Source organism: Panthera pardus, unplaced genomic scaffold, assembly GCF_024362965.1.
Source record: "Panthera pardus isolate Hobbes unplaced genomic scaffold, ASM2436296v1 HiC_scaffold_11, whole genome shotgun sequence".
Taxonomy (NCBI): Eukaryota; Metazoa; Chordata; class Mammalia; order Carnivora; family Felidae; genus Panthera; species Panthera pardus.
In genome coordinates, this window is record NW_026526666.1 from 102,763,397 (window position 1) to 102,791,187 (window position 27,791).

General features: G+C 54.1%; 1 protein-coding gene across 6 annotated transcripts in view; it reads left to right on the top strand.

Annotated features, from left to right (window-relative positions):
- Positions 1-562: 562 nt before the first annotated feature.
- The window catches only part of NPHP4 (nephrocystin 4), a 110,875-nt gene continuing 83,646 nt past the window's right edge, over positions 563-27,791 (top strand). For 2 of the 6 annotated variants that reach the window (XM_019461201.2, XM_019461206.2), the window contains exons 1-6: positions 563-785; positions 1,631-1,698; positions 8,006-8,178; positions 17,285-17,437; positions 25,193-25,365; positions 26,479-26,543. In XM_019461201.2, coding sequence (XP_019316746.2) covers positions 8,044-8,178; positions 17,285-17,437; positions 25,193-25,365; positions 26,479-26,543 — 526 coding nt within the window. In that variant the 5' untranslated portion in view covers positions 563-785; positions 1,631-1,698; positions 8,006-8,043. Of the gene's footprint in view, positions 786-1,630; positions 1,703-7,516; positions 7,619-8,005; positions 8,179-17,284; positions 17,438-25,192; positions 25,366-26,478; positions 26,544-27,791 lie in introns of all 6 variants that reach the window. The other 4 variants (XM_019461203.2, XM_019461202.2, XM_019461205.2 and 1 more) reach the window with 4 other exon arrangements.

Below are 27,791 nucleotides of genomic sequence, written 5' to 3' on the forward strand. Positions count from 1 at the left end.
AGTTTGGGGCAGGGGTCGGGGATGGGAGCTGAAAGGTCGGGCGGGATGGGGGAAGGGAGATGATGGAGAAGGAGGTGAGCCGGCTGGAGAGGAGGTGAGGACGGAGGCGGGCGCGGGGACGCGCTGTGGAAGAGGAGATGGAGAATCAGCGCGGGCCTCGCGGGTGCCCGCCGCTGCTCTCCCGGCGCACGGCGGTGGCCAGCGCGGCCCGCCGGGGTCCCCCTGCACTCACCTGGGGGCTCCAGCTCCGAATCCTGTGCCCCGCTCCGGATCTTCCTTCCCGCCCTGCCCCGGCGACTTTAGCGCCCCCGAATCCCGCTCGCTCGGCCAGGTTCCGCCTGCAGCATCCTCACCTCGTGGGACGCCCTGGGCCACGCCTCTACTGTCTTCTCATTGGTTGGACTTCACGCCAGTCATATTCCAATTGGCTGAAGGGGTCGTCGGCCATGCAAATCAGGACGGGCCCGCGGCTGCGCCGATTGGCTGGCGCTACGGGAGCGGAGCTCCTGGACTGGGGCTCTGATTGGTCCCTCGGGCCTGCCAGCAACGCTGACGCGGGGCGGGCTCCGGGCGCGAGCGCGCGGCGCGCCGCCTGCCGAGGCTACTCCCGCGGTGGTGGCGGACGGGGCGACCCTCTGCGGGTCCTCTGTCCTCTAGGCCTGCGGCTCCGGCGGGCTCCCGAGGGCACCGGCGGGGCTCTGGGTCGGTCGTGGGGGCACTTCCTCAACAGCTTGGGCCTCGGCGCGCCGGGCACGGCCGCGGCGGGCGGCGGGCCCGTCTCCTAGGTAACGCAGTCCGCGGCGGGCGGAACCACGCTGGCTGGCGCCGCGGGGGAGGTTGGACGGGGCCCGGGGCGCTGCGGGCGGCGGAGCGGGCTGGGGCCCGGGCTAGGGGTGCTCCGTGCGTCCCTCCGCGGAGACAGGGAGCCCGCGTCAGTGGCATCCCACCCCCTGTCTTGACCCTTGGTGCGGCCCGGGGTTCCAGTGGGGCTCCTTGGGGCTCACCCTGCGCGCCCTCTGCCCTTGGCCCTGGCGTCCGTCAGCAGCCGCTCGGCTTAAGACGAGAGCGCGGTGCGGACGACCTGGGCTTTGCTGAGACCCTGATGGACGTAGGCCCACTGCACTCGGCGTCCCGCTGCCCTTCCCCGGCCGGACAGCAGTGGGGGACTCCTGCAGGGTGTTTGTTCCCGGGTCGGGCCCTCATCCCCTGCTGGCGCATCCCAGAGCCGCCGCCCAGCGGAGATTGCGAGACTCTGGCTCTTGCAGGAGGTTCTGTCTGCCCTGCTGGTCCTGCCTTCCCTTCCGCTGTCCGTGTCGCTGACTTCCTGACCGACTTAAGAGCTGACCACCTGGGCCCCTCCCGCATGCTTGCTCTCCTAAGCGCTCCTAATGAGTCAGAGGCCCCACCTGTGCACATGTCTCCACCGCCTGTCTCCGTAGAAGACCGCTGCATTCTCAGAGCGGTTGGGTCTCCGTGTTGCGAGCGTCCTGTGATTGTGGACAGCCGGCTCCACTTCCAACCCAGTCTCCATCCCAGCTCGCTGCACCCTCACCACCTCTGTCATTTTCATAGATCGCACCCTGCCTTCGTTGTGTGCTAACTTACCTCCTGTCTTTCTGCTTCACACCAGATCCATCCGGTGAGGGCAGGGAGCTGGTCTGCTACATTCAGGGCGGTGTCTCCAGGCCCTGGCGCGTGGTAGGTATGCAAAGAAGATTGCTTGAATGAGCAAATTCAAGGCAGCGCTTAACTAGACCTCACTTGCTCCCAGAAAACCTTGCCAAAGCTTTTTGGTCTCAGGCACCCCAAATCTTGTTCACTTCTTGGAAAGAAGCTTCCCTCTGCCTGCACAGCACCTCGTGGCTCCTGCCCGTCTTTCTCTGGTGAACCATCGGGAAACTCTCCCAGCTTACCCTGTTCAGCGCCCAAGCCCCCTTTTCTTTCTGTCCCCTCACCCCCCTCTCCCCAACAAAAACAGAGACTTGATTAGGCTCATCTTCTGTGTGCTGCTCACTCATGCTCCCACTGGATTTTTAGATTCTTTTTTTTTTTTAAGTTTATTTTTGAGAGAGAGACAGACAGAGAGACAGAGTGGGGGAGGGGCAGAGAGAGAATCCCAAGCAGGCTCCATGCTGTCGGTGCCCGGACATGGGGTTCAAACTCACGAACTGCGAGATCATGACCTGAGCTGAAATCAAGAATCAGATGCTCAACTGACTGAGCCACCCAGGTGCCCCGGATTTTTAGATTAACAACAGGGCACTTGGCGGGTCTTCACCATTGCATGCACTGGAACGGAATAGGTGAGCAGAAGCAGAGCCCTCTAGGAAACCTCCCAGCCCTCTCATCTTACAGGTGGGAGACAGATGCAGGGAGGGCAGGAGACTTCCCTGAAGCCTGAGGGCAGTGGGGGTAAGCCTGGGTCCTCGGCTGGTGTCTCATTGGCTTCGATTGTAATGGTCATATACAACCAGCTGTGTGACTTTGGCCTGGCCCTTTAACCTGAGTCTCACCCTCCTCATCAGTGATATTTATCTACACAGTTGCTGGAATAACACACTTGGAAAGGCTTGAGAGGGCCCAGCTCACTGTGGGAACTCGTGAAAACTGGTGCGTTTTCTTGTATGGTTTTTCCCCCAGAGAGCCCTTTCCCTAGGCTCAAAGCATGGAGCCCTCGACGTTTTCTCTTTATTGTTTCCCCCAACCCCAGAGGTCCTTCTGTCTTTCCTCTGTAGCCGTCTTGATTCCTGCATGGCACAATTTAATTATACTTCATCATTGGAAAGATTTTCACTGAGGACCTAGCCCTGACCTCACTGAGCTCAGTCTTGCAGGACAAGAGAGGGAGCCTGGTGACTTCTGTGACAGGCTCTCTTGTGGGGGAGCCACTGGAGGGGGCTGGGGGTGCTCACCCTGCGGAAATGGCATTGGATCTGACTTCTAAGGATGTGTGTGGGTTTTCTAGGGGTCTTGTGTATGTGTGTTGAGGGGAGCAGAGAGAGGTCATGGTATCTATGAGGGACTGTAGCAAAGGCAGCGGGGTGGTGGAGTGGGGGAGGGTCAGGTGGCAGCTGTTCTGTGGGGGTTGGGAGGAAGGGGAGAGTTCTGTGCCTGCCTGGTCTCCACCCCCAGGAGCCTGTGTCTCCAGTGTCCTCTCTCCCTCCACCAACCACTCGGACTGTTGCTGTCTACCTCCACCTGCCCAGCTCACTGTTTTGGTTGGGTGGCTGTTCCCTTCAGAGCAGATGCCTTTCTGCCCGGTGTGGGTCCTGCTGTGCCGGGGGCACTCCCGTGGATGCGCGTTCCCTGCCAGGTGGACCAGAACTCGAGTGTTCCTCAGCACCTGCCGGCCAAGTGCGGTCGCCGGCAGGAGGGGAAGGAGGTGCCCGGTCAGGAATCTGGGCCAAGTGGGCAGGGTCTTCAGTGGCCTGCAAGGGGGGCACGGCCCCAGAGCTGGGCAGGCACTACAGGCAGCGTGCAGAGGCCCCATTCAGAGGCGACGCTTTACCTGAGGCAGGAAGGCCTTCCTACACGGCGAGCTTCAGGCTGCCGCGGCGCTCGCTCGGTATGAATTAATGTCCCGGTTTAAAAAAAAATTTTTTTTTTAACGTTTATTTATTATTTTTGAGACAGAGAGAGACAGAGTATGAATGGGGGAGGGTCAGAGAGAGAGGGAGACACAGAATCTGAAACAGGCTCCAGGCTCTGAGCTGTCAGCACAGAGCCTGACGCGGTGCTCGAACTCACAGACTGTGAGATCATGACTTGAGCCGAAGTTGGCTGCTTAACCGACTGAGCCACCCAGGCGCCCCAATGTCCCAGTTTTATAACAAGTGCACGGGGAGACGTTTTCCCTAAAAAAAAAAAAAAAAAAAAAAAATGCTTGGGAGTCAACTTTATTGAGACTTCAATTAGATTTTATGAAAATTTTTTGAGTTCTGATGATGAGCCAGGTACCAAGGACACGGGAAAATAGATCCCTTTATGCAGGTGGCTGGCCAGTACAGGGCAGGTGGCAGCCGTGCCCGTGGGAAGCCCAGCAGCTGGCCCTGGGAGCCTCCCAGAAGGTCTCTTGGGCAGGTGGCCCTCCTGCTGGGTGTCAGGCCTCTGCTGCTCAGAAGTGCACCTGTGTGTCCTGTGGCTTTTGTAATGGTACCACGTGCTGGGTGGCTCAGGACGACACAGAGTTCTTCTCTTTCAGTTCTGGAGGTCGGAAGTCCACGGTCCGTCTCACTGGGCCGAAGTCGAGGTGTGGGCAGGGCTGTGGGGGAGGATCTGTTTTGCTTTGTGGTCACCTGAGCTTCCCTCTGACCCTCTTGGGTCCCCCACCAGGCCCGCCTATGGAGTCCAGGGCACTTTCCTCACCTGAAGGTCCTTAGCTTAATTAATCATGCCCCCAAAGTCCCTCTTGCCATGTGAAGTCACACATTTCTCAGGTTCTGGGGATTAGGACAGGGACAGCTTTGGGGGCAATTCTTTAGCACAGAAAGCCTTCAAGGGCTTTTCCTGACAACTCAGCTCTGGTGGGAGTGGGGCTGCCTTTCGTCAGCCTGTCTCCACCTGGAGGTCTGGGTCCTCCCCACCCCCATCTCCGCCAGTCTCCCCTGGGCTGGCCTTGACCTCGGGCTCTCCCTGGAGCGGCAGGCGGCCCCTGGGGCTCCCAGCTGGCTTGGGCAGCTCCTGTCTCCTGAGCAGAGACAGCCTCTCCAGAGGGAACCGTGGCTGGAGTCCCAGGGGAGATGGTGGTTTGCACACCGTGGGTCACATGTCACCTGTGAGTGTGCCACTGGAGCGCTCTGCCCGTAATCGTGGGCGGCCTTCCCACACATGGGGTCGGGAGGGTCATTCCTTAAAACGGGGTATCGTGCAGACCAAAGTAACGCAGGACAAGGACCCCAATGCATGCATGCTGTCCCGCTCGGGAACCGCCCAGATCTGGATGCTGGGGTGGATGTCTGCCTGTGTGTGTGGGGAGGGGACTCCGGGGTGGGGGGCACTCCCGTGGAGGGACAGGGCTCCGTTCCCCGGGCCCTCTGGTGTGGGAGAGCATCTCAGGCCAGTCACATCTGTGCTCTGTGGGCTCTGCTCCCCACACGCTGCACAAAAGCCCTCGTCCTTTGGGTCCCGCTAGAACAGCCCTTCATGCTTTACAAAATCGTTGAGGACTCCAAGGAGCTTAACATCTACCAGGATTTACCATGTTAGGAATGAAAACTGAGAAATGTCAACAATGCTATTGTTCATTTAAAGATAGCGATAGACCTGTTACGTGTTAGCCTGAAGTGTGTTTTTTTTTTATGAAAGCCAACTGTTTTCCCAGAACAAAAAAATTAGCAGGAAGAGGGGTGGTTTTGTTTTCGTAAATTTTTTTTAACGTCTGGGTTACTAGGCAGCTGGGTCTCATACAGATTTCTGTTTTGAACCTGTTGAGCTATGTTGTTTTGGTCGCAGTCGTTGAAAGAAACTTGGCCTCACTCAGAAGGGAGGAGTGTTTGGGTAAAAATTAGGGATGTTCTCCTCTGGTGCTTCACCAAAAAGTGGTAGTTTTTTTTTTTTTTTAATTTTTTTTTTTTAACATTTATTTATTTTTGAGATAGAGACAGAGCATGAACAGGGGAGGGTCACAGAGAGAGGGAGACACAGAATCTGAAACAGGCTCCAGGCTCTGACCTGTCAGCACAGAGCCCGACACGGGGCTCGAACCCACGGACCGTGAGATCATGACCTGAGCCGAAGTTGGATGCTTAACCGACCGAGCCACCCAGGCGCCCCAAGAGACAATTTTTTAATGCGTTATTTTAGTTTTTGAGAGACAGAGACAGAGACAGAGTTTGAGCAGGGAAGGGGCAGAGAGAAAGAGAGAGAGAGAGAGAGAGAGAGAGAGAGAGAGAAGGAGAGAATCAGAAGTAGGCTCCAGGCTCTGAGCCATCAGCCCAGAGCCCGACGTGGGGCTCGAACTCACAGACCGTGAGATCGTGACCTGAGCTGAAGTCGGACGCTTAACCGACTGAGCCACCCAGGCGCCCCAAAAAAGTGGTAGTTTCTTGAACGTTTGTTGCCAAGTAGAGTTTGACACTCTGCCAGTGAACTTGTCATACTCTGGTACTTACAGTCCTTTGGTCTGTCCTGTACTTTGGGTGGGTCTTTTACACGTGCAGGCTTTTATATTGTTAGGCCCTGCACGCTAGGAGAATACTGGTTCTAAGGTAGGCTCCTCTTCTAAACAGCGCAGATTTAATCCTACAGTTTCAAAAGATCCCTTTCCTTACCGTCACCATCCATCTCAGGAAAACCTTCAAGGAGCTGGAAGCTGTCAGGTTCCCGGGGGAGGATACCGATTTCCCCGATTCTGATTTTTGCCTGAAAGCTCAATTCTTACAAGTTTTCCTTGAAGTGACAGACTCATTTTGTTCACGTCTGTCTGTCTGCAAGGTGCCCAAGTTCAAATGAGCACGGTTTGTCTCTGAGCTGGTCTTTTAGTAAAAACGGTGCTGCTGAGTGACAGAAGCAGCTGGTCCCCCGCACGGTGCACAGATCATGCCCAGCTGACCCCGAGCCAACCATCACCCTTCATTTTGTAGCAGAAGGGCTTTTTTGTGGATTTCCCACATCATCACAAAATATTAGAAATGTGTGTACTCAAGGGCCAAGAAGTGGTGGTTTTGACAGCTTTACCAAAGACATTTAAAAAAATTTAAAAAAAAATTTTTTAACATTTTTATTTCTGAGAGAGAGACAGAGCGTGAGCGGGGAGGGGCAGAGAGAGAGGGAGACACAGAATCCGAAGCAGGTTCCAGGCTCCGAGCAGTCAGCACAGAGCCCTATGTGGGGCTCAAACTCGCGAACTGCGAGATCATGACCTGAACCGAAGTCGGCCAGCCGCTCAACCGACTGAGTCCCCCAGGCCCCCCAACCAAAGACGTTCTTAAGTGAAGCTTCCGTGTCTTCTGCTGTGAGTGGTGAAGAACACCCAGCGGCCCGAAGGGTTTGGTGCTGTTGCCTTGGGGCGCCCTGAGGCCCTGGCAGCTTCGCCCACTGTTGCCGTGGCTTCATCAGCACAAATTGTCCATACAGAGAAAAAGGCCCATGACATCTGAATGTTGTGGAAGTATTTTAGACCTTGTGGAGCCCTTGACAACCCCAGGGAACCGCAGCGTCTGGGGACCACATTTAGAGAACCACTGTCTTAGGAGACCAGATCACTGCCCTATCTTGCTTGTCATTTGAGTGTACAGGATTCAGCCTCTTATCAAAGCCAAGATTGTGTCAGCTGGAAGGTTGACAGTTCTAGAGAAGGTTCAGATCCCTGTCTGCCCGGAAGGCGGGTGACATCCTCGATGAGCCAGGTCCCCAAAGAAGCTCTTAGCACTCAAAACCTGTCCCAAATCGGCTTTGGCAACAAGGGACTGCCCATGTAGCTGAGCTGTCCTGGGTGGCTTTAGGGTCTCTTACCATGACACGTAGACCCACTGGTCCTTTTGCTCTGCTTGCTTTTTCCATGTGTGTCTCACGGAAGCTGCTCCCGTGGTGACCCCTGACAGCTTCACACTGATGACCTCTCTGCTTTAAGGGCTGCAGAAAAGAGTATTTCCTTCTCTCAATAGGAGCAGCAGAAGCTGTGAGATTTGCATCTCGTTGGCTCTGACTGGGTCATGCCTCCTAGTCCCTTCCAAGACGGCCCTAGTCCCCAAGGCCTGGCACTCTTGTGTAGTGCTCAACCTCTGCAACTGTACAAAGCAGCCCTGCATGTGCCTGTCTCTATACCAGTCACTGGCTGAGGCCAGCCTAGTCATGCTGTAGTTGGGTCAGGACAGCAAGGACGGAGAGGCTATCCGGAGCGAGACGGGGCATGTTAACCCCGGGGAAAGCAGCATGGGGTTCGGAGGGAGGAGTGGCGGAGGGTGGGTTTTGGGGATGGTGTGGTGGGAGGTAGGAGACTTTCAGAATTGCTCTGAGCACCGTGGCCCTTAAAACTCCTTTATTTATTTAAACACAAATCACGCAGGTAATCCTAGAGGCCCGAGTCATCCTCAGACTGGCAGGATGAAAGACTGGCTCAGGATTTTTGACCAAAACGTGCTGGTCCCTCCCCACCCACAGAGAGCACGCCAGCCTATAAAGGAATCGACTGCGTTTCAGTGTGTCCTGAAGTGGCTTGAGGGGCCGCTAATTAAGCAGGTAAAGAAATTTGCTATTTGTTGTTAACTGCATGGCGTTACTGTTCCAGCTGAGAGGATATCGATTTTCACTTATTTATCTGAGTCTTACCACTGTACCCATTACCTCGGGCTTTGGCAGTATTTGGAGGCAAAGTGGCCCATCAGCAAAGAGAATACCTGATTCAGCGACTCGGTCAGCACTTTTGACACCGGGTAAAGGTTTCTTCTGCCCACAGTGGAGCAGTTTTAAAACCCCGGTAATCTGATTTTTCTTGGGTCCCTTGAGCCAGCATATTTGCAGGAGGTGGGCTCGTGCACGATCCAACACCGCCCGCTTGCAGCCTGGCACTTAGAGCTGCCGGGGCAGAGCTCCGGGCATCCTGGCAGAAGCCGTGTGCCTGGACGTACCACGGCCGTCTGCACACTCGGGCCCTTGCTCCGTGGCTCTGCAGGCGTCCGTGTCCTTCCGGGGCAGGGAACCTGGGGAGAAGCTGGTGCTTCTGCGCTGCCCGCGAGACAGTCACATGATTGGAGGCTTCCAGTGAGGCCCAGTGGGGTGCATGGGAAGGATCCAGACCTGCCAGTGTGAGCATGTGACTTTTTGTAGGGTTTGGCCTGGCAAGGCCCTGTCCTCCTCCGCAGGTGGTCCTGGAGCTGGTAGAGCGATTCTCCATGTCCAAGTCGTTGGGGGGCTGGGTCTGTAAGAGCTCACTCCCGCGAAGGCGCCCACACCCTCCGGCTCCAGGCCCTTTGATCCAGCGCCTGCTCTGTGCGGCCTCCGCGTTGGCACCGCGGTAGCTGCTGTTCCCCCAGCTGTACCGCCCGGCACTCTCCTGTACCGGCCTGCTTTGTCCCGAAGCCGGGTCGTCAGAAGAGGAGGCGATCGGGGACCAGCGGAGCCGGTTGTGAGGGACGCCCGGCTCTAGGCGGCCGGCGGCGGGGCAGACAGCCAGGCGGCTCTGCCTCATAGGAGCGCACAAGTCAGTGACGGCACTGTCTCCTAGGAGTTTTACCAAGGAGATTTTATTCATTGTCCCATTTTATTTCGTTTACTTGTATTTATTTTTGGAAAGGTGATTGCCGTTGTTCAGAATTCACTGGGGTACGCCAGCAAAGTGTATCGTTCCACGGAGTCCCTGAGGCCCCAGTGTCCCTCCCTGGACACAGCCGGCAGGACCTGTTGTTTGGTGTAGCTTTCCAGAAATTGTAAGCAAACGCAACGAGTAAATACGCTTGTATTTTATGCTTTAAAAAGATTCTTAGCAAGGTCTTACAGATGTTCGTGTCATCACGTGAAGAACTTCATTCTCTCTTATGACAACATAGTATTTCTTTGGATGATTCTGCATTTATTTCTTCAGTCCCTTATTGATGAACACATAGAGTTTCTTTCAGTTGTCTGCTGTCACAGATACAGCTATAATAACTTCATTTACGTGTTTTTTTTTTCATGTACACATGTGTCTGTAGAATGAGTCCTATAAGTGGGATTCCTGATTCAGAGTCACGTGTCAGAAGTTATTGTTTAAGACCCAGTTATAGGCTGTTTATAAAAAAAACGTGCTTTAAACAGAAAGACCTGAACTGTGTGTGTGACGGTAAAAGGATGGAGAAAAGATAGGCCATGTAAACCCCGTAAGAAATCTTTGTGTTGTACTGACGTCAGATAAAGTCAATTTCAAGGTGAAGAGTATTACCAGAGATAAAGGGGCATTTCTTCCTTCCTTTCCTTCCTTTCCTTCTTTCCTTCTGTCTATTTTGAGAGAGAGAGAGAGAGAGAAAGAGAGAGAGATTCCCACGCAGGCTCTGCACTGTCAGAACAGGGCCAGATGCGGGGCTTGAACTGATGAACTGTGAGATGGTGACCTGAGCTGAAATCAAGGGTCAGAAGCTCAGCTGAGCCACCCAGGCTCCCCTAGAGGGGCATTTCATTATCATGATGGCAGTCAAGAAGATATGACAGTCCTAAATGTGTATGTGCCTCTCTTGGGGCCTGTAAGACCACCCTCAGGTTCAGTGATTCATTGGGAGGACTCCCATGGCTCGGCACGTGGTCTGTCTCCCAGGAAAGATTTACTACAGTGAGAGGATACGGAGCAGGATCAGCCATGGGAAAGGCATGTGGGGGAAAGTGTGGGAGCAGGCACATGCTTCAGGGGTGCTCTGCCAGTGGAGCCCCACAGGGTGCATTCAGTTCTTCCAACAACAGTCATGACCACACGTGTGAAACGTTCCCAGCCAAGGAAGCTTGTTAGAGGCTCCGGACGTTTTGGGGACTGGTCAGGTGGGCATCTTCTGCCTAGCGGGTTCCCAGATCACAGACTCCCAGCAGGAAAGCAGGTGTTCAGCATAAACCACTTTGTACAGCGTAGGCAAAGTACGCCGTGATCGGTAGAGTGACGGGAACCCCCAGCCTCCAGCCAAGGGCCAGCCTCGTGGACCCACCTTTCAGAGCACACAGTTGGGCCAGCCGTGCTAGCTCTTCTGGGCACGGTACCCGGTAACACAGCCTCCAAACACGTGAAGCAAAATCGTGTAGAACTAAAGGGAGCACTGTTCAGGTTCGCCGTCACCACTGGAGACTTTTAACTCTCCTCTCTCACTAACTGATAGAGCAAATAAACCAAAGACCAAAAACCAAAACAGGGGCGCCTGGGTGGCTCAGTCCGTTAAGCGTCCGACTTCAGCTCAGGTCATGATCTCACCATTTGTGAGTTCGAGCCCCGTGGTGGGCTCTGTGCTGACAGCTTGGAGCCTGGAGCCTGCTTTGGATTCTGTGTCTCCCTGTCTGTCTCTGCCCCTCCCCTGCTTGCACTCTATCTATCTGTCTCAAAAATAAATAAACATAAAAAAATTTAAAAAACAAAAACAAGCCAAAAACCAAAAAACGCCCCATAATGATTTGGAAGATCTAAACACCACCAACCACCTAGACCTGTCTGTTATCTCTAAAACACTACAGCCAACAAATAGAATATGCGTTTTTCTCAAGTGTGGAAACTTCACTGAGATAGGCCATATGCTGGGGCATAAAAATAAGTCTCCATGGATTTAAAATGATTGAAATTTATAGAGTATACATACGTCAACTGACTAGTATGGTATTACATTAGAAATGAGCAACGAGATATCTAGAAAATCCTCAAATAGCAGAAAAGTAACACACTACCAACTAACCCATGAGTCAAAGAAGAAATCATGGGGAAATTAGAAAATATTTTGAAGTGAGGAATGGAAGAACATACCAAAATTTATGAGGTGCAACTATTTGAGTCCTTTGAAGGAAATTTATAGCTTTATATGACTATGTTAGAGGAGAAGAAAGGTATGAAATCAATGATCTCTTTCCTCTATCAGAATCTACATAAGAAGTTAAACCCGAAGAAAATAGAAGGAAATGGTAGATTTCTGCTTATTTAGCAGAAATCAATAAATCAAAAAGGCAAATAGTAGAGAAAATCAGTAAAGTTAGAAGTTGGTTCTTTGAAAAGCTTAATAAAATTGACAAACTCCTATAAGACTGGTCATGAGCAAAGAGAGAGAAAACACAGATTACCAATATTAGGAAGGAAGGGAGTATTACAGTATATCTTACAGACGTTAAAATGATAGTCAAGGGAGAGGCACCTGGGTGGCTCAGCCGGTTAAGCTTTCGACTTCGGCTCAGGTCATGATTTCACATTCGTGAGTTGGAGCCCCGCGTTGGGCTCTGTGCTGACAGCTCAGAGTCTGGAGCCTGCTTCGGATTCTGTGTTTCCCTCTCTCTGCCCTTCCCCCGCTCACTCTGTCTCTGTCTCTCAAAAAAATGAAAAAATGTTAAAAAATTAAAAAAGATAAGAGATATTATGAATCACTTGTGTGCCAAGAAATTTGATAACTTAGTTGAGATGGAGAAATTTCTTGAAAAGCACAATTTACCAAAAGTTACACTAGAGGAAATAGAAGATCTATTAAAAAAAAATTATTTTTGAGACAGAGTATGAGCGAGGGAGGGGCAGAGAGAATGAGGGAGACACAGAATCCGAAGCAGGTTCGAGGCTCTGAGCTGTCAGCACAGAGCCTGACATGGGGTTCAAACCCACGAACTGTGAGATCATGACCTGAGCTGAAGTTGGACACTCAACTTACTGAGCCACCCAGGTGCCCTGAGGAAATAGAAAATCTAAATAGTCCTGTATTCATTAAAGAAACAATTCATAAGCAAACATCTTCCTCCAAAGAAAACTCCAGACTTAAATGACTTCACTGTTGGATTTTATAGAATATTAAAAGAAGCAATAATATGAATTCCAGAACAAACTCTATCAGAAAATAGAAGAGAGAGGATGCTTTCCAGTGTTGGTTTTTTTTTTTTTTTTTTTTTTTTGAGCCCCCATAACTGATAACTAAATCAGGAGAGGATATCACAAGTACAGACTAATGTCCCTCATGCATATTAACACAAAAAACCTTAAAATATTGGGACATAGGATCTAGTTAGTACCTTACAATCAGATGGGGTTTAACACAGGAACCGAAAGTTTTACAGTTTTTACAGTTGACTCTTGAACAGTATGCGGGTTGGGGTGCTGACCCCCTCAAAATCAAAAATCTGCATATAACTTTTGACTCCTCCAAAACCTAATTACTAATAGCCTGCTGTTGACCAGAAGCCTTCCTAATAATGTAAACAGTTGATTAATACGTATTTTGTATGCTATATGTGTTATGTACTGTGTTCTTACAATAAAGTCAGCTAGAGGAGAGAAAATGCTATTAAGAAAATCACAAGGAAGAGAAAACACATCTACACTCCTATGATGTGTTTATAAAACAAAAGCACGTGTAGGTGGACCTGTACGGTTCAAATCTGTGTTGTTCAAGGGTCGGCTGTACATACAAGAAATCAGTGAAAAGACAGCACTTGAAAGAAGACTGGGGTGCCTGGGTGGCTAAGCATCCAACTTGATCTCAGCTCAGGTCTTGATCTTGGGGCTGTGAGTTCAAGTCCTGTGTTGAGCTCTATGCTGGACGTGAAGCCTCCTTAAACATAAAAAAATAAATAAATAAAAGAAGACCAAGTAGGAAACAAACGTAAAAAGCATAGTCTTACAAAGTTTGTACGATTTGAGTTATTTTGGGAATTGACAGCTTTAGATGACAGCAAACTTCCCTGTGAAAGGTGTTGGCTAAAAATATTAACGTGTTTTTGAACTCAGGATACTTTCTTAATAATTTTAGTATGTCTTTCTTGCTGTCCCACTTACCTTTTCCATTGAGTTTAACTTTACCATGAACGTTGATTGATCTTCTTTGCTTTGGCTGTTCCAATTCAGTTTGATGTTTCTTGGGCACAATTGTATATTTGCAGCTGTGTGGGTGACACAGATGACCATCCCACATTCTGTCTTCACACACCAGCAGAGACTGTTTAGAAACCTACCTGATTAGAAATGGGTATGGAGTCACATAGAGGTGGAAGGATGGTTAGGGTCTGGGTTCTGGGAAGAGGTCTAGGTCAGCAGGAAAGGTTTGGGAATTAGCAGGTTGTGGCTGGTGCTTACATCTCTGAGAATGGGAGGAAGAGGAGGGAGAGAGAGGAGGAGAGGGGGAGAGAAAGGGGAGGGGGGAGGAGGATGGGGAGGAAGAAGAGGAGGGGGAAGGATTGGGAAGAGGGAGGGGGAGGGAGGAGGAGGGGAAGGGGCAGGAGGGGAGGGGGCAGGAGGGGAGGGGGAGGAGTGGCAGGGAGGAGTGAGAACAGGGAATAGGGGAGGAGGGAGGAGGGGAAAGGAGGAGGGAGGGGGTGGGGGGAGGAGCGAGAGGAGGAGGGGAAGGGAGAAGACGAATGGGGAAGAGAAGGAGGGTTAAGAGGCTGCTGGTGGCACCCTGGGCAGCATCAGCAGTGAGGGGAAGCTTAGGATCAGGCCCCTGGGGACAAGTGCACTGATATGGGGCAAGGTCTCGTTCTAGGCCCTAAGGATGGGGCAGGGAAGAGTATCCGGGAGGATACTCTTGACCCTTATCCTCCCAGAGCTCACACTTGGTTGGGGGCAGCAGAGAACTGGATGAACCCCGGGGAAAGGGAAAGCAAGATCAGAGGACCGGCAGGGGTCTAGATGGTGGAGGTCAGGGAAGGCACGGGAATGAGGTTCCTGAGAAGAGGTAGCTGGGGGGAATAGGAGGAGGGAAGGGGATGTGGCTAGAGAGACAGGGGCCATGCTGAGAGAGGTGTGTGGAGGCCTGGGGAGTGGGGAGGTCCCCACAACTCCGTGACTGAAACCAGGCTTGGCTGCCTCCTCCCTACCTGTTTGCTGTCTTTCTGCTTCCTCGCTCCCAGCTTCCAGGGACAGAAAACACTGCCATCATCCTTTGCTAGGGACTAGGGACTAGGGACATGGGACTCACGAGCGCTAGACCCAGGAGAAGCCTGGGCACCGTGAGGCAGCTGGCCACCCCATCCTTACCTGTTCTGTGGTTCTGTCCCTCACATCCGCATCCAGCCCATCCTCGCTGAGCTCCTGGTGCTGGCTGGAGGGAGATGAAATTGACAAAATAATTGTGAGCTATTTAATTAAGGTGCCCGGGGGGGGGGGGGGGGCGGGGGGGGGGTTTTGATACACTGTACATTGTGAGGACCCCCACTGAGTTAAATGACACATCCGGCCCCTCCCTCTTCCCTCACAGTTGCTGCAGTTACACAGGGGGACCTTGTTTTATTTATTTATTTATTTATTTATTTATTAATTATTAAATGTTTGTTTATTTTTGAGAGAGAGAGATAGAGAGCTTGAGCAGGGGAGGGGCAGAGAGAGAGGGAGACACAGAATCCGAAGCAGGCCCCAGGCTCCCAGCTATCAGCACAGAGCCCTACATGGGTCTCGAACCCATGAACCGCAAGTTCATGACCTGAGCTGAAGTTGATGCTTAACTGACTGAGCCCCCCAGGCGCCCCAGGGAATATTCTTATACACATATTTTTATGGGTTTGTCTAAGGGTATCCAGAGGACAAATTCTAGCTGAGTTGCTAGAGCAAAGGGTGCATCTGATCAGATTTTCAGTATTGCCAGATGCCCTCCATGGAGATGGTAACATTTTATATGCCCATGAAAATTGTACATGAATACCTATTTCCCCCATCCTGTGGCAGAAGTTGTCAAAGTTTTTGATTGTTGCTAACCTGAGAGGTTAGAGGTGGTATATCATTATTTAAAAAAAAAAAAATTTTTTTTAACATTTATTTATTATTGAGAGAGTATGAGTGGGGGAGGGGCAGAGAGAGAGGGAGACACAGAATCCGAAGCAGGTTCCACGCTCCAAGCTGTCAGCACAGAGCCCAACCTGGGGCTCGAACACACAGACTGAGAGATCATGACCTGAGCTGAAGTCAGACACTTAACTGACTCAGCCACCCAGGTGCCCCATGGGGGGGCCTAGTTTTAAAACCCATGTCATGAAAGGTGCCTGGGTGGCTCAGTCGGTTGAGCATCTACCTCTTGATTTTGGTTCAGGTCATGTGGGATCGAGCCCCATGTTGGGCTCTGTGCTGACAGTGTGGAGCCTGCTTAGGATTCTCTCTCTCTGTCCCTCCCACATTCCTGCTTTTGCACCCTTGTGCGCTCTCTCTCTCTCTCTCTCAAGTAAACTTAAAAAAAAAAAAAAAAAACCTATGTGGGGTGAGGGCAACATTGAGAAGACAGTTTATTACTGTTCCTAAGAGGCGGGGTATGCCAGGCCACATAGGGCCATGCGGGGTGGCACCAGGGTGTCATGGGGTCTGTCAGGAGGCAGAGCAGCCGGGAAGACCATAGCCAAGAGTCTTCACCTTGGCTTTCATGGGAGGGAAGGCACAAGGAAGGGTGAGCACTTGACCAGGTTCAGGATTGGTGGGTGTGAATCATTTCCGTGGCCTCCTGGAGGCTAGGAGCCAGATAGGGGACCAGATGGGAGTCTGGACTCTGGATTGGCCAGTTTGCATATCAGAGACGTTCTGGAAGGCAAGTCATTTACTCTGTGTAGGAGTTAGCCGGTCCTGGGGGGGGGGGGGGGCGGTCAGTCTCCTGTGGTGAGGCCCCAGGTGCCAGAGCACCAAGAACACAGTGTCAGAAAAACTAGTTAACACAGTTGAGTATGGTTGGTGCAGGCTCTCCAGGGTCGCTGAGAACCCCGGCTCTCCTCTGCCCCAGGGCCTTTGGTTTGCTGCTCCTTCTGCCTGGTGTCTCCCCTCCCCTTAGTTCTCAGCTCAAACATCGTCTTTCCTGACCTCCCCTGGCCATCCTGTTAAAATGCACACCCACCGTCTCCCCCACTCTTACTGTTCTTTACATGAGCCCTGTTCCCTGTTGTCTCACTAGTGCCTGGAACAGTGCCTGGCACAGAGTAGATGCGTAGAGTAGGTGCTTAATGAATGTTTGATGAATGAATGAGTGAATGAATGAATGAAAACCATTTCTTGGTTCCAGGGCAGACGATAAGAGCACAAAGGAGAGCCTCACTGTAGGTTGTGTGGCTCTGGGAAGATGGCTTGTGTTTACAGTCCCTGGGTGTTTTCGTCTGTGTTGGCAGCCATGACTTCTCAGTCCTCAAAGATCTGCTTTTCCTTTGCTAATACCACCCCAGAATAATTCTGACAAGTTGAGGATTTAGAGTTTGTGATTATATCAAGAAGGACTCATTTGTTTGCAAATAATAAGGACAACCCCATTCAAAACAGCTTAAGTTAGAGAGAGCTCACACAACAGGCAAATCCATAGTTAGGACAAACTTCAGGTGTGGCTTGATCTAGGGTCTCAAGTGCCATAACCTGGGCTTGTTCTCTCTCGGGCCCGTGTGGTGTCAGGTGCCTGTGTCTCTTCAGCCGTGGCCTCTTGTGTCTCATTGGCACTGGGTGAGTCTTTTGCCCATGTTGTCTGTACCTTGGGACTTTAGTGCTTGGATTGGCCAGGGGAGGGCCCAGCCCTTTGACGCATAATCCCCCACCCCCACCCCAAGAGCACTAGCCACGGGAGAGGCAGTTCCCCCAGAGGATATTGACCCCTAAAACCGGTGGATTCTGAGTGTCCCAGTTCTCCCAGGCTGGCCGGTCAGCACGTGGGGCATGGCTCGTGACGTCGGGAAGCCTTCAGGGCCGGCACCTTCTGTCTCGCAGGGAGTGCTGGAGATGCTCTCGGAGGTGGGCTGCTGTCTGCGCGTGTCCCTCTTTGATGTCACCTACCGACACTTTTTTGGGAGGACGTGGAAGACCGCCGTGAGGCCCGTGGAGCAGCTCTCCAGGCAGCCGTCCAGGATCGTCTTCGACGAGGTGGGCCTTGTCGGCGGGCGGGGCTGCTCTGGGGCCAAGCACACGCCCTGTGCATCTCAGACCTGAGGCACGCGGCCGCAAAGCTGGTCTTAGCCCTGGGGCACTCCATTTCCAGACCCAACCGGTGCGGGAGCCACGTGTCCCGGGCAGACGAGAGCGTGTGGCTCTGGTCCAAGCAGTGGGGCGGGGGACACTCGTGGGTCTTGTCACCTTCAAGGAACCCTGGAGTTCGTGGAGCAAAGTTAGGAGATTATCGGTCTCACTGACTCTCCCGTTTTCTCTCACCCTCCTTGTCCCCCTTCTTCTTTCAGTTTGGTTTCCTTCTTTGTCTTCAAGACGGGTGTTTGAGACTTAGCAGGAGGGAAGGCGACTTACCCAGGTGGCAGGGGGCAGAGCCTGGACTGGGACCCACGCCTTCTGTGTCCACCCTGGGTGCTTGTGTTGGCACTGCTGCTAACGTCACTGGCCCCTGCCCCGCGGGCCGGTGGTTTCTGGCTTTGTCCGGCTGCCCCCAATACAAGCATGTATTCAGGCCTTGGGCTGGGTGCCGGGGGTGAGGGTGGACGGCACGGTCACGGAGCTCACCGCGCAGAAGGGGGGTGACGCGCAGAAGCAGGTAACAGAGTCATTGTAAGTTGCGGTGAGCTTCCAAAGGAGGCCGGTACGCTGCTGTCCCGGGGGGACGGGGAGACCTCTGCGGGGAGGGGAAGAAGGAGGGGCTCCCCTGAGTGAACGTCGAAGCCGACGCTGCAGGCAGAGCAGGGTCACACACGCACCAGCTTCCCGACGCGGCCCGTCTGCTTGATTGGGCTCCTGTGGGGACGTCACAGGTGTGGAGAGGGCCGGTGCCCTGTTGACTTGATCCTTCTCGGGTGTCGAGCGGGGCTCAGGGGAGCCTGGTGCAGTAGCCGTAGTGCAGTGAGTGGTGAAGCTGGCAGTGACCACAGCCGTCCTGGGAGGCGTCACCGCATGTGACCACAGCCCGAGTGCCCCTTTGCTGCTGGGGACCGTCCCGGCTCAGTCCTGAAGCTGCGGGGGGCCGGCTGAGCACGCCGCTCCCTGCCTTTGGCTGCCACCCAGGGTTCGGGCTGTGGTCGGGGCGCGGATCCATCCGCTGGAGCCCTGCCTTCCCAGGGTAGGAGGGCGCTCGTGCCCCCAGAGGTCAGGAAGGTTAAATGAGGCCTTGGGAAAGCATGTGTCCTGGGGACGAAAGATGTGTCTGATATTCAGGTTGTCACACAGCCTATGCAAATGCTACTGAGGAGTCTGGCGGCTGCATCGCACGTGAGCCACGTGTGGGTCTGTGTGTCAGCATGGGCGATGAGTGGCCTTCTCGCCCCTGACACGGCTGGAAGAGGTTCGCCAGGAGCAGCGTGGCCCTGGGGTCGTGGATCACCTGGCCGGGCTCAGCCTCCGCTGCCTTCGGGGGTGGCCTTCGAGGGCCAGGCTGCTCGGATTTCTCTTTGTCGTGTGTCCGGTCAGGCCCGCGGAAGCCTGGTTTGTGACATGACCACAGCGAATGATGGAGGTGTGGACGTGAATGAGGAGTGGTGGACGTGGGAGTTCACCGTGGGCTGGGCCGTGGGCGGGCCTTGGCTCACAGCACGTTATGTGATTCCGTCCCCCCAGCCCTCCTCCAGAGGACGGTGTCATATGTCCCTCCTTACAGTCATCAGCAGGTCAGGAGGCCGGGAGTGCCCGCTCCCAGGCCCCTCGTGTCACTGGGTGGAGGTGAGCCCTGAAATCAGCGCCTGAGTGCTTTGCGGTCGTGGGTTGGGAACGAGTCCCTCTCCCATGTCCTCCCCTTGGCACCCCTGTCCCTGACCAGCGCCGAGTGGTGGGACTTCCCTGTAGCGGCGGGGTCACGTCCCCCAGGCCACGTTCTGCCCAGAGTGGCTCGGCCATGGTGGCCTACGGAACTGGCCACACCGTAGAAAACAGCCTCCGGAACTGCCCTGCTCCTGCTGGACCTGTCCAGGCTCAGCACTGCTTCCCCCCAGAGGCCTCTGCTGCCACACCGGCCGTGGGATGCGTCAGATGTCACCCGGTCCTGGGCCCTCCACGTCTGCTCAGCCTCCCTCGCTGTTTGTCTCCTGCTGAGTCGGCCACGTGGCGGGGGACGGTGCGTTAGTGAGGACACAGTGTTTAAAGTTTCTGGAAAATTCTGCACCCTCCAGTCTTGCAGTTGCTGAAGTGGAGCGTGCAGCAGGGCCAGTGGGTGAGCAGAGGGTTTTTGGGGGGCGGTGATGCCAGAAGAGTTGCTCAGGAAGCGGCTGCTGTCCAGCTGCTATGCCCAAGGCGAGCAGCAGAGGCCAGTGGCGCCCCAGGAACCGGCCGGCCTGCTGCGCCCTTGAGCACAGTCCTCCCGGCCCAGCACTTCCTCTCTGATTCTGATGATCAGAATACGGAAAAATCAGCTCCTTTCGAGTTAGTTAAGGAAAGAATACCCCGTGCGGAGTGTGTGTGCGTGCGTGTGCGTGTATACGTGTTTCCATGCACGCGAGCCATGGAAATGGGGAGCACTCCCGTGGTGGCACCCACAGACAGGAGGGTCTGCCCTTGCTGCCCACGCACCTCTGGAAACAAGTACAACTTGCCCTTTTTAGAGGGGATTCGGAAATTTGGCGAAGATCTTTTTCTGGTTTTATTAATTGCTTGTGTTTTCTGGTTTTACCGGTCGGCAGTGGCGTGGGGAGATCTGATTGGAGGTGGGCAGGCCGCCAGTAGCAGGCCCCCATCCTTGGAATCACCATGGCCGTCCAGTCTAAATGTGGATTAATGAGCAAAGCCCGTGTGCTCAGGGTTTTTACTCAGTTGTCAGTGTCATATGGGTCCCGACTTTATTGCTTGGCAAATAACGTCTTGGAGAAAGACCTTGAAGAAAGAAGTCTTGCCTTGAACCTGAGCTGATATTTCCGTGAGTGATGAATTCCTCAGGCTCAACCTCCCCCCTCAGGCTTGCCTGCCTCCCCCACTGAGGCTCAGCCTCCTGAACTCAGGCTCGGCCACCCGGGCGCTGCCTGGTGGAGCCTCTTAGCTCAGAGACCAGAGTTCTGTGCTGTCCTTTGAGACCCTCCTGGTGCAGAGGAATTGCCTTTCACTTCTGCTGAGATGGTTAATAATTTGTTCCACCTCTCAAAAAGTATCTTCTGAAAAATAATCTGGGAAGCCAAAGTACCGTGCGGTTTCTGCATTTTCCTTCTGAGATGTATGTCGTTCTCCTTTAAACTCTCCCCCTAACAAAGCACACGCAGGCTTTCAGTGACAGCGTCCTGTTTCCTTCTCGTATATTTTTTAAGTTATTTATTTCGAGAGAGAGCTGGAGAGCTGCAGGGAGAGTGAGAGAGAGAGAATCCCAAGCAGGTGCCACACTGTCAGCACGGAGCCTGATGCGGGACTCGATCCCGTGAACCGTGAGATCGTGACCTGAGCCGAGATCAAGGGTCGGACGCTTAACTGATCGAGCCACCCAGGTGTCTCTCCTCCTCCTTGTGTTTTATGGGAGACAGGACCGCCACCATGCAGACCGGGCTGGCTGCCTCCAGGGCTCCCCTCAGCCCCTGGTGTTGCTACAGGGGTAGGTACACCAGCGGCCTGAGCTCGAGGTACAGCTAGTGGGGTGGCCTCTGCTACCATGCCAGTGCCACGAGAATCCACTCTCAAATGGTCCTGATTCGTCAGGCGGTGACAGCCATGTGATTTCCTCTTTAAAAGTGGACACTCTAGGGGTGCCTGAAGTGTTCAACTTCAACTTAGGTCATGATCTCCCGGTCTGTGGGTTCTGGCCCGGTGTCAGGCTCTGTGCTGACAGCCCGGAGCCTGCTTCGGATTCTGTGTCTCCCTCTCTCTCTGCCCCTCCCCTGCTCGTGCTCTGTCTCTCTCTGTCTTTCAAAAAATGAATAAATGTTAAAAAAAATTAAAAAGTGGACACTCTGGCCCTGGGCGTGGGGGTGGTATAAGGGGGGTGCAGGCTCTCACTTAGTCCTGGGGGGCTTTAGGCCAGGCACCTAGACTCTTGGCTCCGAATTCCCTCGTGTGTGCCTGAGAGAGAACGGTGTGCATCTCGTAAGGCTGCGGGGGTACCAAATACGTTCTCGAGCACGCAGCCGGTGAGCAGCGGGCACTCCTCCATACACACTTGGCTCCAGGCCCTGTCCAGGAGCCGCACAGACCACGATGGAGAAGACCGTGTGTCCCCACGCCGGCCGGGGTTGACGCTTACGTTGTCCCTCTGGAGCAGGGCCTCTCAGCCTTGGCGGGCTGACCCCTGGGGCTGGCCCTGTTGTGTGTTGTGTGCTGTGGGTGATGGCGGGCTCTGCCCTGGGTGCACAGAAGCCTCTGACTTTGGAGCTGGAGACTTTGCGTTTCCCAGAGGAGAGTTTTGTGTCACAGAGTCCCCGGGTTCGGGGCACTCGGGCTCATGGTGGGAAGTGCACAGGAAACCATCTGAGCCTCAAGTGGGAGGCCGCAGGAAGTGTTGGTAAGCCATCTGCCTTCCTGAAGATTCTCTGTTAAAGGCTTGTTGGAAAAGAATTGCTCGAAGACACTGTTGCCATCTCTGCTCCTCTCTTCCCTGGCCTTGCCGCCCAGCCTTCCGCTTGCGACTGAAGCGAGCAGGTCGAGTGGCAGTGCAGTTGGGGACGCGTGGCCGCGGCCTCTCCATCACGGCGCGTCATCAGACGCCCCATTTCAGTTCTGTCATGTGGGTGAGAGATGAGGACCTGGCCCCTGGGCAAAATGGTGTCCATGTTTTGGAAGATGAAGGTGTTAAGACAGGAGCGTTTCCATGATTTATTAACCTGTTTACCCCATCAGGGAGGAATCCTGTCAAGTGTAGATGAGTGGGGATGTGACTGGAGTGAACGAGAGCCCCCCTCTTCAGTCCCGAGAGTTCTTCTCTTGCAGGTAATTTGATGGGCTTGACGCAAACTTTTAATCACGTGGTTTTAGTTGATGCACAGGATTTTCCTCTCGCAGCCTGCCTCGTGGTGTTAATTAGACATCCTTACACTGAAGGGCTTATTTGCAGTTTTGGCTCAGCTGAGTGCTGGCGGAAGTGCTGGCGGAGTCCAATCGCGTGCTGCAAGGTGGGAATGGCACCTCGGTACCGGGTGGGCCGGGCTGGCCCCGCTTTGCCCTCCTGGGGAAGGTCCCCGCAAGGCGACCAGAGTATTAAAGCTCGTTAGAAAACAAAAATCAGGGGCCGTGGGGGTTCAGTTGGTTAAGCGTCCGACTCTGGATTTCTGCTCGGGTCACCAGCTCGTGGATTGTGAGTCTGAGCTCTGTGTTGGCTCTGTGCTGATGGTGTGGAGGCTGCTTGGGATTCTCTCTCCCTCTCTCTGCCCCTCCCCTGCTTGAGTGTTCTCTCTCTCTCTCTCAAAATAAATAACTAAGCTAAAAAAAAAACACCAACAAACCCCAAAAACCAAAAATCAGCTGTGTAAATTTGACAATCTCATTGGCTGTATTCACGACTCATGAATGGGGCGGCATCCCATCCGGCAAATAGAAAGGAGCTCCGGGGAGCTGGACAGAGTGCGGGGCTTTCATAGAACAGGGTGGGAAAAAGTCATTTCTGCAGAGAGAACATTGTTCTCGGGTGAGGTCCCCTTCCTGTGGGGGGAAGGCAGGGGTCAACCAGGCGGTCTGTGTCACCAGCACCGACCAGGGAGTCCCAGATTGCCGGGTTAAAGGTTACATGCCCGAGAGGTGGAGACCACACTAGGTCAGGCGTGGCCTTGTTTGCTGACCGGGGCTCGGCACAGGCGACCCTGGGGCCTGTTGTGTTCTTTCTGAGAAGCTCCACGGCTGCCTTGTGCTCTTACCCCTGGGAGCCTTTTTACTTCCACAGGCTTCTGGTGGGTTCTGCACTGGGTATGTGTTTTATACCTGCCGAGGCTAGCCTTACCTTTGAGCTCTGAACTTGGGGGTGGGGTCGTGTCTTCAGGTTCCTTAGAGATTCTTCAGCACGGTGCTCTCCCCACACTGAAGGCTCCGTAAATGACATTTGGAAAAGAGCACGCGCCCTTCACGGTCAGTAGTGATAGGGTAACACCCTTCAGGCCTCGGGTCACGGTCGGCATGCTGTGCTCCCGGCAGCCGACGCTCCTGGTTGAAGGTGGGGTCTTTGGGGACAGACAGCAACGGGGCTCTGCTGTCGTCGTTTCCGGTCTCAAATCATCGTCTTCGGGGGCAGATGGCAGGGAAGGGCCGCGGCCCTAAATTCGAACTTGGACCTGCTGAACAGCTGGTGCTACTGCTCCAGACAGAGCAGTGTCAGGGTGACCTCCGAGTGGGGGACCTTCGTGGCTTTGCATCGGAGCATCTGTTTCGCTGCCGAAAGGAGAAGCGGGCGGTGTTGCTAACACGGACGTACCCAGGTATTGATAGGACAGGTGAGATGGTGACAAACCGACGCTGCGGCCGGCCGTTCAAAAACAGTTCTTGAGTCTCGGAAACAGAAACATAATTCTCTCTTGGTCCCACCACCTGTCAGCTGTGAGTGGCCATTATTTCATCATTTTGCCATAAAAGATAATAGAATAACGATTTATATCTCATGGCTGATGTTTTAATGTGTCTCTCTGTTATTCTGGGCTGACAGTCTGTGATTACAGGAAACGTTTTCTCGGTGACACCCTGGTAATGACTCATTAATGGGGGATTAGTCCACGGGTAAATCACATTGAAGCTGCCCAGCGTGGCCTTGCCTTACCGCTCCCTGGCTGGGGTGGGGGGGTCTATGTGTGCAAGGGGGTGACCTCTCACCCGTCACTCTCCCCCAGTGCGGACGCAGTTCCGGGGACGCTCCCAGTGCAGAGCCACAGCTCAGCACCTCTGTCTAGGTTTGACCTGCGAAGCCCGGCCGCGATCCTGTCCGCATCCTCGGTGCCTACGCCGTTTATTAGCTTTAAACAGAGGTGACTGCGCTGGGCTCACCAAATAAAAGAACCACAGAGCCCACGGAGCGGAGGCGCGTTCTCTTCTGTGTCAACGGAGAACGCCACCGGGCAGCCAGGCGGAGAGGCAGGTGGCTCTGACTCCCCTCTGTTGTCTTGCCCTTAAGGCCACCACCAGGACGACCCCCAGGATGGGCGGGGCGGGGCGGGACAGGGCCCAGCTGGGGCTCCGATTGCATAGGATGGAGCGGAAAGGTGACAGGTGGGAAACCTTTTAGGAGCCACCTGAATACCGTCTACTTGGCTTAGGTCCAAAAACAGTCTTGTAAGAAAAGGCTGTCGAGGTGATTTTTGTCGTAAAAAGATGTTGGGCTCTGAACTGGGGATGATTACATAGCATCTCAAGAAATCTAAGGATCCTGCTTAGTTGAAACAGTTGGTTTGGTGGAACTTCGTAACGGCTGCACAGAAAACGGACTAGGGTCGACGTTGGCAAGCTGGGTTGAAGTTTCAGGCGGTGAGTGTTCTGTGGGACGGGTCGGCAGGCGTGTGTGTTTGCAGTGACTGGTTCCCACGAGGAGACGGGGGCGTGAAGTCGCTCCTGCCTTCCTTTAGGTGCAGGGCCTGTGGCACGTTCCGTGGATGGGAGTGGATGGGAGTGGATGGGAGCTCCTGGAACAGAACAGCTTCGTTCGTTCCCGTCCGAATGAAAAGCCGTGATGCCAGCTTCCGACTCCGACGGAGCTATTCTGCTCCAGGGCCCTAGAAGGAGGTGTGTCCCAGGAGGAGACACGTTTGCGGCATTTTAGGACCTGCAGGACAGTCCATCACCTACGTTCTGGTTTCTGTTTTGCAGTCCTTGTATTTTCACACGTCCTTAAACCACCCTAACATCGTGGCTGTGGTCGAAGTGGTCACCGAGGGCAGGAGGCCGGATGGCTCCCTCCAGGCTTTGTCATGTGGGTTCGGAATTCTTCGGATCTTCGGCAACAAGCTGGAGTCTCCTACCTCAGCCTCCCAGGACAAGCGGTATCTGCCTCGTTTTCTTTATCCTGGGGATTTTCCAGCCTCACTCTGGGGAGAGTTAACCGCTCATCATCCCCCACACAGAAAGCTTTCCCTTTGTCCACTTGTGTCGTGGTCTGTTCCCAACGGTGTGTACTGTGGGAGGTTTTTGCTTTGGAGTAGCTGGGTTTGCCATTTCTGAGTAAGCCGGGGAGTTGTCCTTTAGATGGGGGTGGGGCCGGCTCTGGCCCTGGGCGTGGGGGTGGTATAAGGCGGGTGCAGGCTCTCACTTAGTCCTGGGGGGCTTTAGGCCAGGCACCTAGACTCTTGGCTCCGAATTCCCTCGTGTGTGCCTGAGAGAGAACGGTGTGCATCTCGTAAGGGTGCGGGGGTACCAAATACGTTCTCGAGCACGCAGCCGGTGAGCAGCGGGCACTCCTCCATACACACTTGGCTCCAGGCCCTGTCCAGGAGCCGCACAGACCACGATGGAGAAGACCGTGTGTCCCCACGCCGGCCGGGGTTGACGCTTACGTTGTCCCTCTGGAGCAGGGCCTCTCAGCCTTGGCGGACTGACGCCTGGGGCTGGATAAGTCTTTGCTGGGGGGCATCCTATGTGCTGCAGGATCTCTGAGAACATCCCTGGCCTTACCCACTAGATGCCAGAAACCTCCCAGCCTCCTCCCCCCACTTGTGACCATTGGAAATATCTGTGGACGCTACCAAATATCAGGCAGTCTCACCCCTGGTTGAGAACCAGTGGTCTGGATACACAACCATGGCACTTCCTCAGACGTTGTCTTTGCTGGGACATTTCAGAGCGTTATAAATTTCCCTGGTGTAGTTTTCTAGCACCTGGGTGCGTGGGGGCGGGCTGTCCGTGTGCTGGAAGTGTGTGGCCAGGGGCACGGGGGGCGTGGGGGGCGCCAGGGGCGTGGGTGGCACGGGGGGGCTGCTGCTTCGCTTGGCCATCTCTCTTCTTTGCGGAAGGTGTGATTGTCTGGTGTGTAGAAAGCTCTAGTAGGTGTGGGGCGGTTGGCGAGTTGCGTGCTTTCCTTCCGAGACGTGTGGCTGGCGTCTGGTGACTGGAAGCCAGACGCGGAGAGTTGACGTGCACCCCCTGGACGTGTCTTGCAGGTTGAAGCTGTACCACGGCACCCCCCGAGCCCTCCTGCACCCGCTTCTCCACGACCCCGTAGAACGTAAGCGACGAGGCGTGGCCCGGCCTGGCCCGCGGTGTTGCCGCGGAAGGTCCTGCCGTCCTCAGCAGCACTGGTTCACCCTGTAACTCTGAGTGCTCTCTGCCCTCAGTCCATCTTGGGATCTTTCTCCGTGTAAACCTATCAGCTTAGCGGCTTTATTTAGTGAATTAGGGCAAAACTTCTCACGGGCCTGGAGTTTGGACACAACTGAAGGAACTCTAACGTGCCAGCCTGAGAGGAGGGCATTGCTTCCTGCGGACGTCCCTGGGACAGCAGCCCCGGAGCCTCCTGGCCGCCGGGGCGGCAGCCTTGCCCACCAGGCGGGGTAGTTGCTGTCGGTCACCGGCCACGCGGGCACCAGAGACCTTTCGCCGTGAGGCCCGCTGGTTCCTCTCGGCACGGCACGGCCTTCCAGCTGTGCCTGACCGCAGAGGAGTGTCCTGCGGGGCCTCCCGCCGTCCCCCACGAGGTCCAGCAGCCGTGTGGAGGATGGACAGATGGATGGGGGCGCCTGGCAGAACATGTCCGAGGCCCGGGGTGGGGGTGTGGAGGGGTCAGGTGGTCAGAGGTGGATCCGTTTGGGAGGATGGCTTTTCTTGTCTTAAACTTGTTGCCGGATTCTGTGACAGGAACTTTGAGCCTGCCCCGCGGCCTGAGTTAAAAATCGAACCAATCCCACACCTTCCACTGCCCATTGAATTTGGTGAAAATTTCATTACAGAGGAGCAATCAGTCCAAAACTTTATTTTAGTTTTTAAAGTATTCAAAAACATTTTTTTAATGTTTATTTATCTTTGAGACAGAGACAGACAGAGCGTGAGTGGGGAGGGGCAGAGAGAGAGGGAGACACAGAATCCGAAGCAGGCTGCAGGCTGTGAGCTGTCAGCCCAGAACCCGACACGGGGCTGGAACTCACGGAATGGGAGATCGTGACCTGAACCGAAGTTGGATGCTTAACCGACTGAGCCACCCAGGCGACCTAAGATATTTTTTTTAAAGTTTACTTATTTTAGAGAGAGGGTGAGAGAGACAGAGCTCATGTACATCCATGCGTGTGAACGAGCAGGGGAGGGGCAGAGAGAGAGAATCCCAAGCAGCCTCTGGTGTCAGTGCAGAGCCCGACTCGGGGCTCTAACTCACAAGGAACCCTGAGATCATGATGTGAGCTGAAATCAAGAGTTGGACGCCTAACCAGCTGAGCCACCCAGGTGCCCCTGAAACTTAATTTTATTGATAGAAATTGACTTT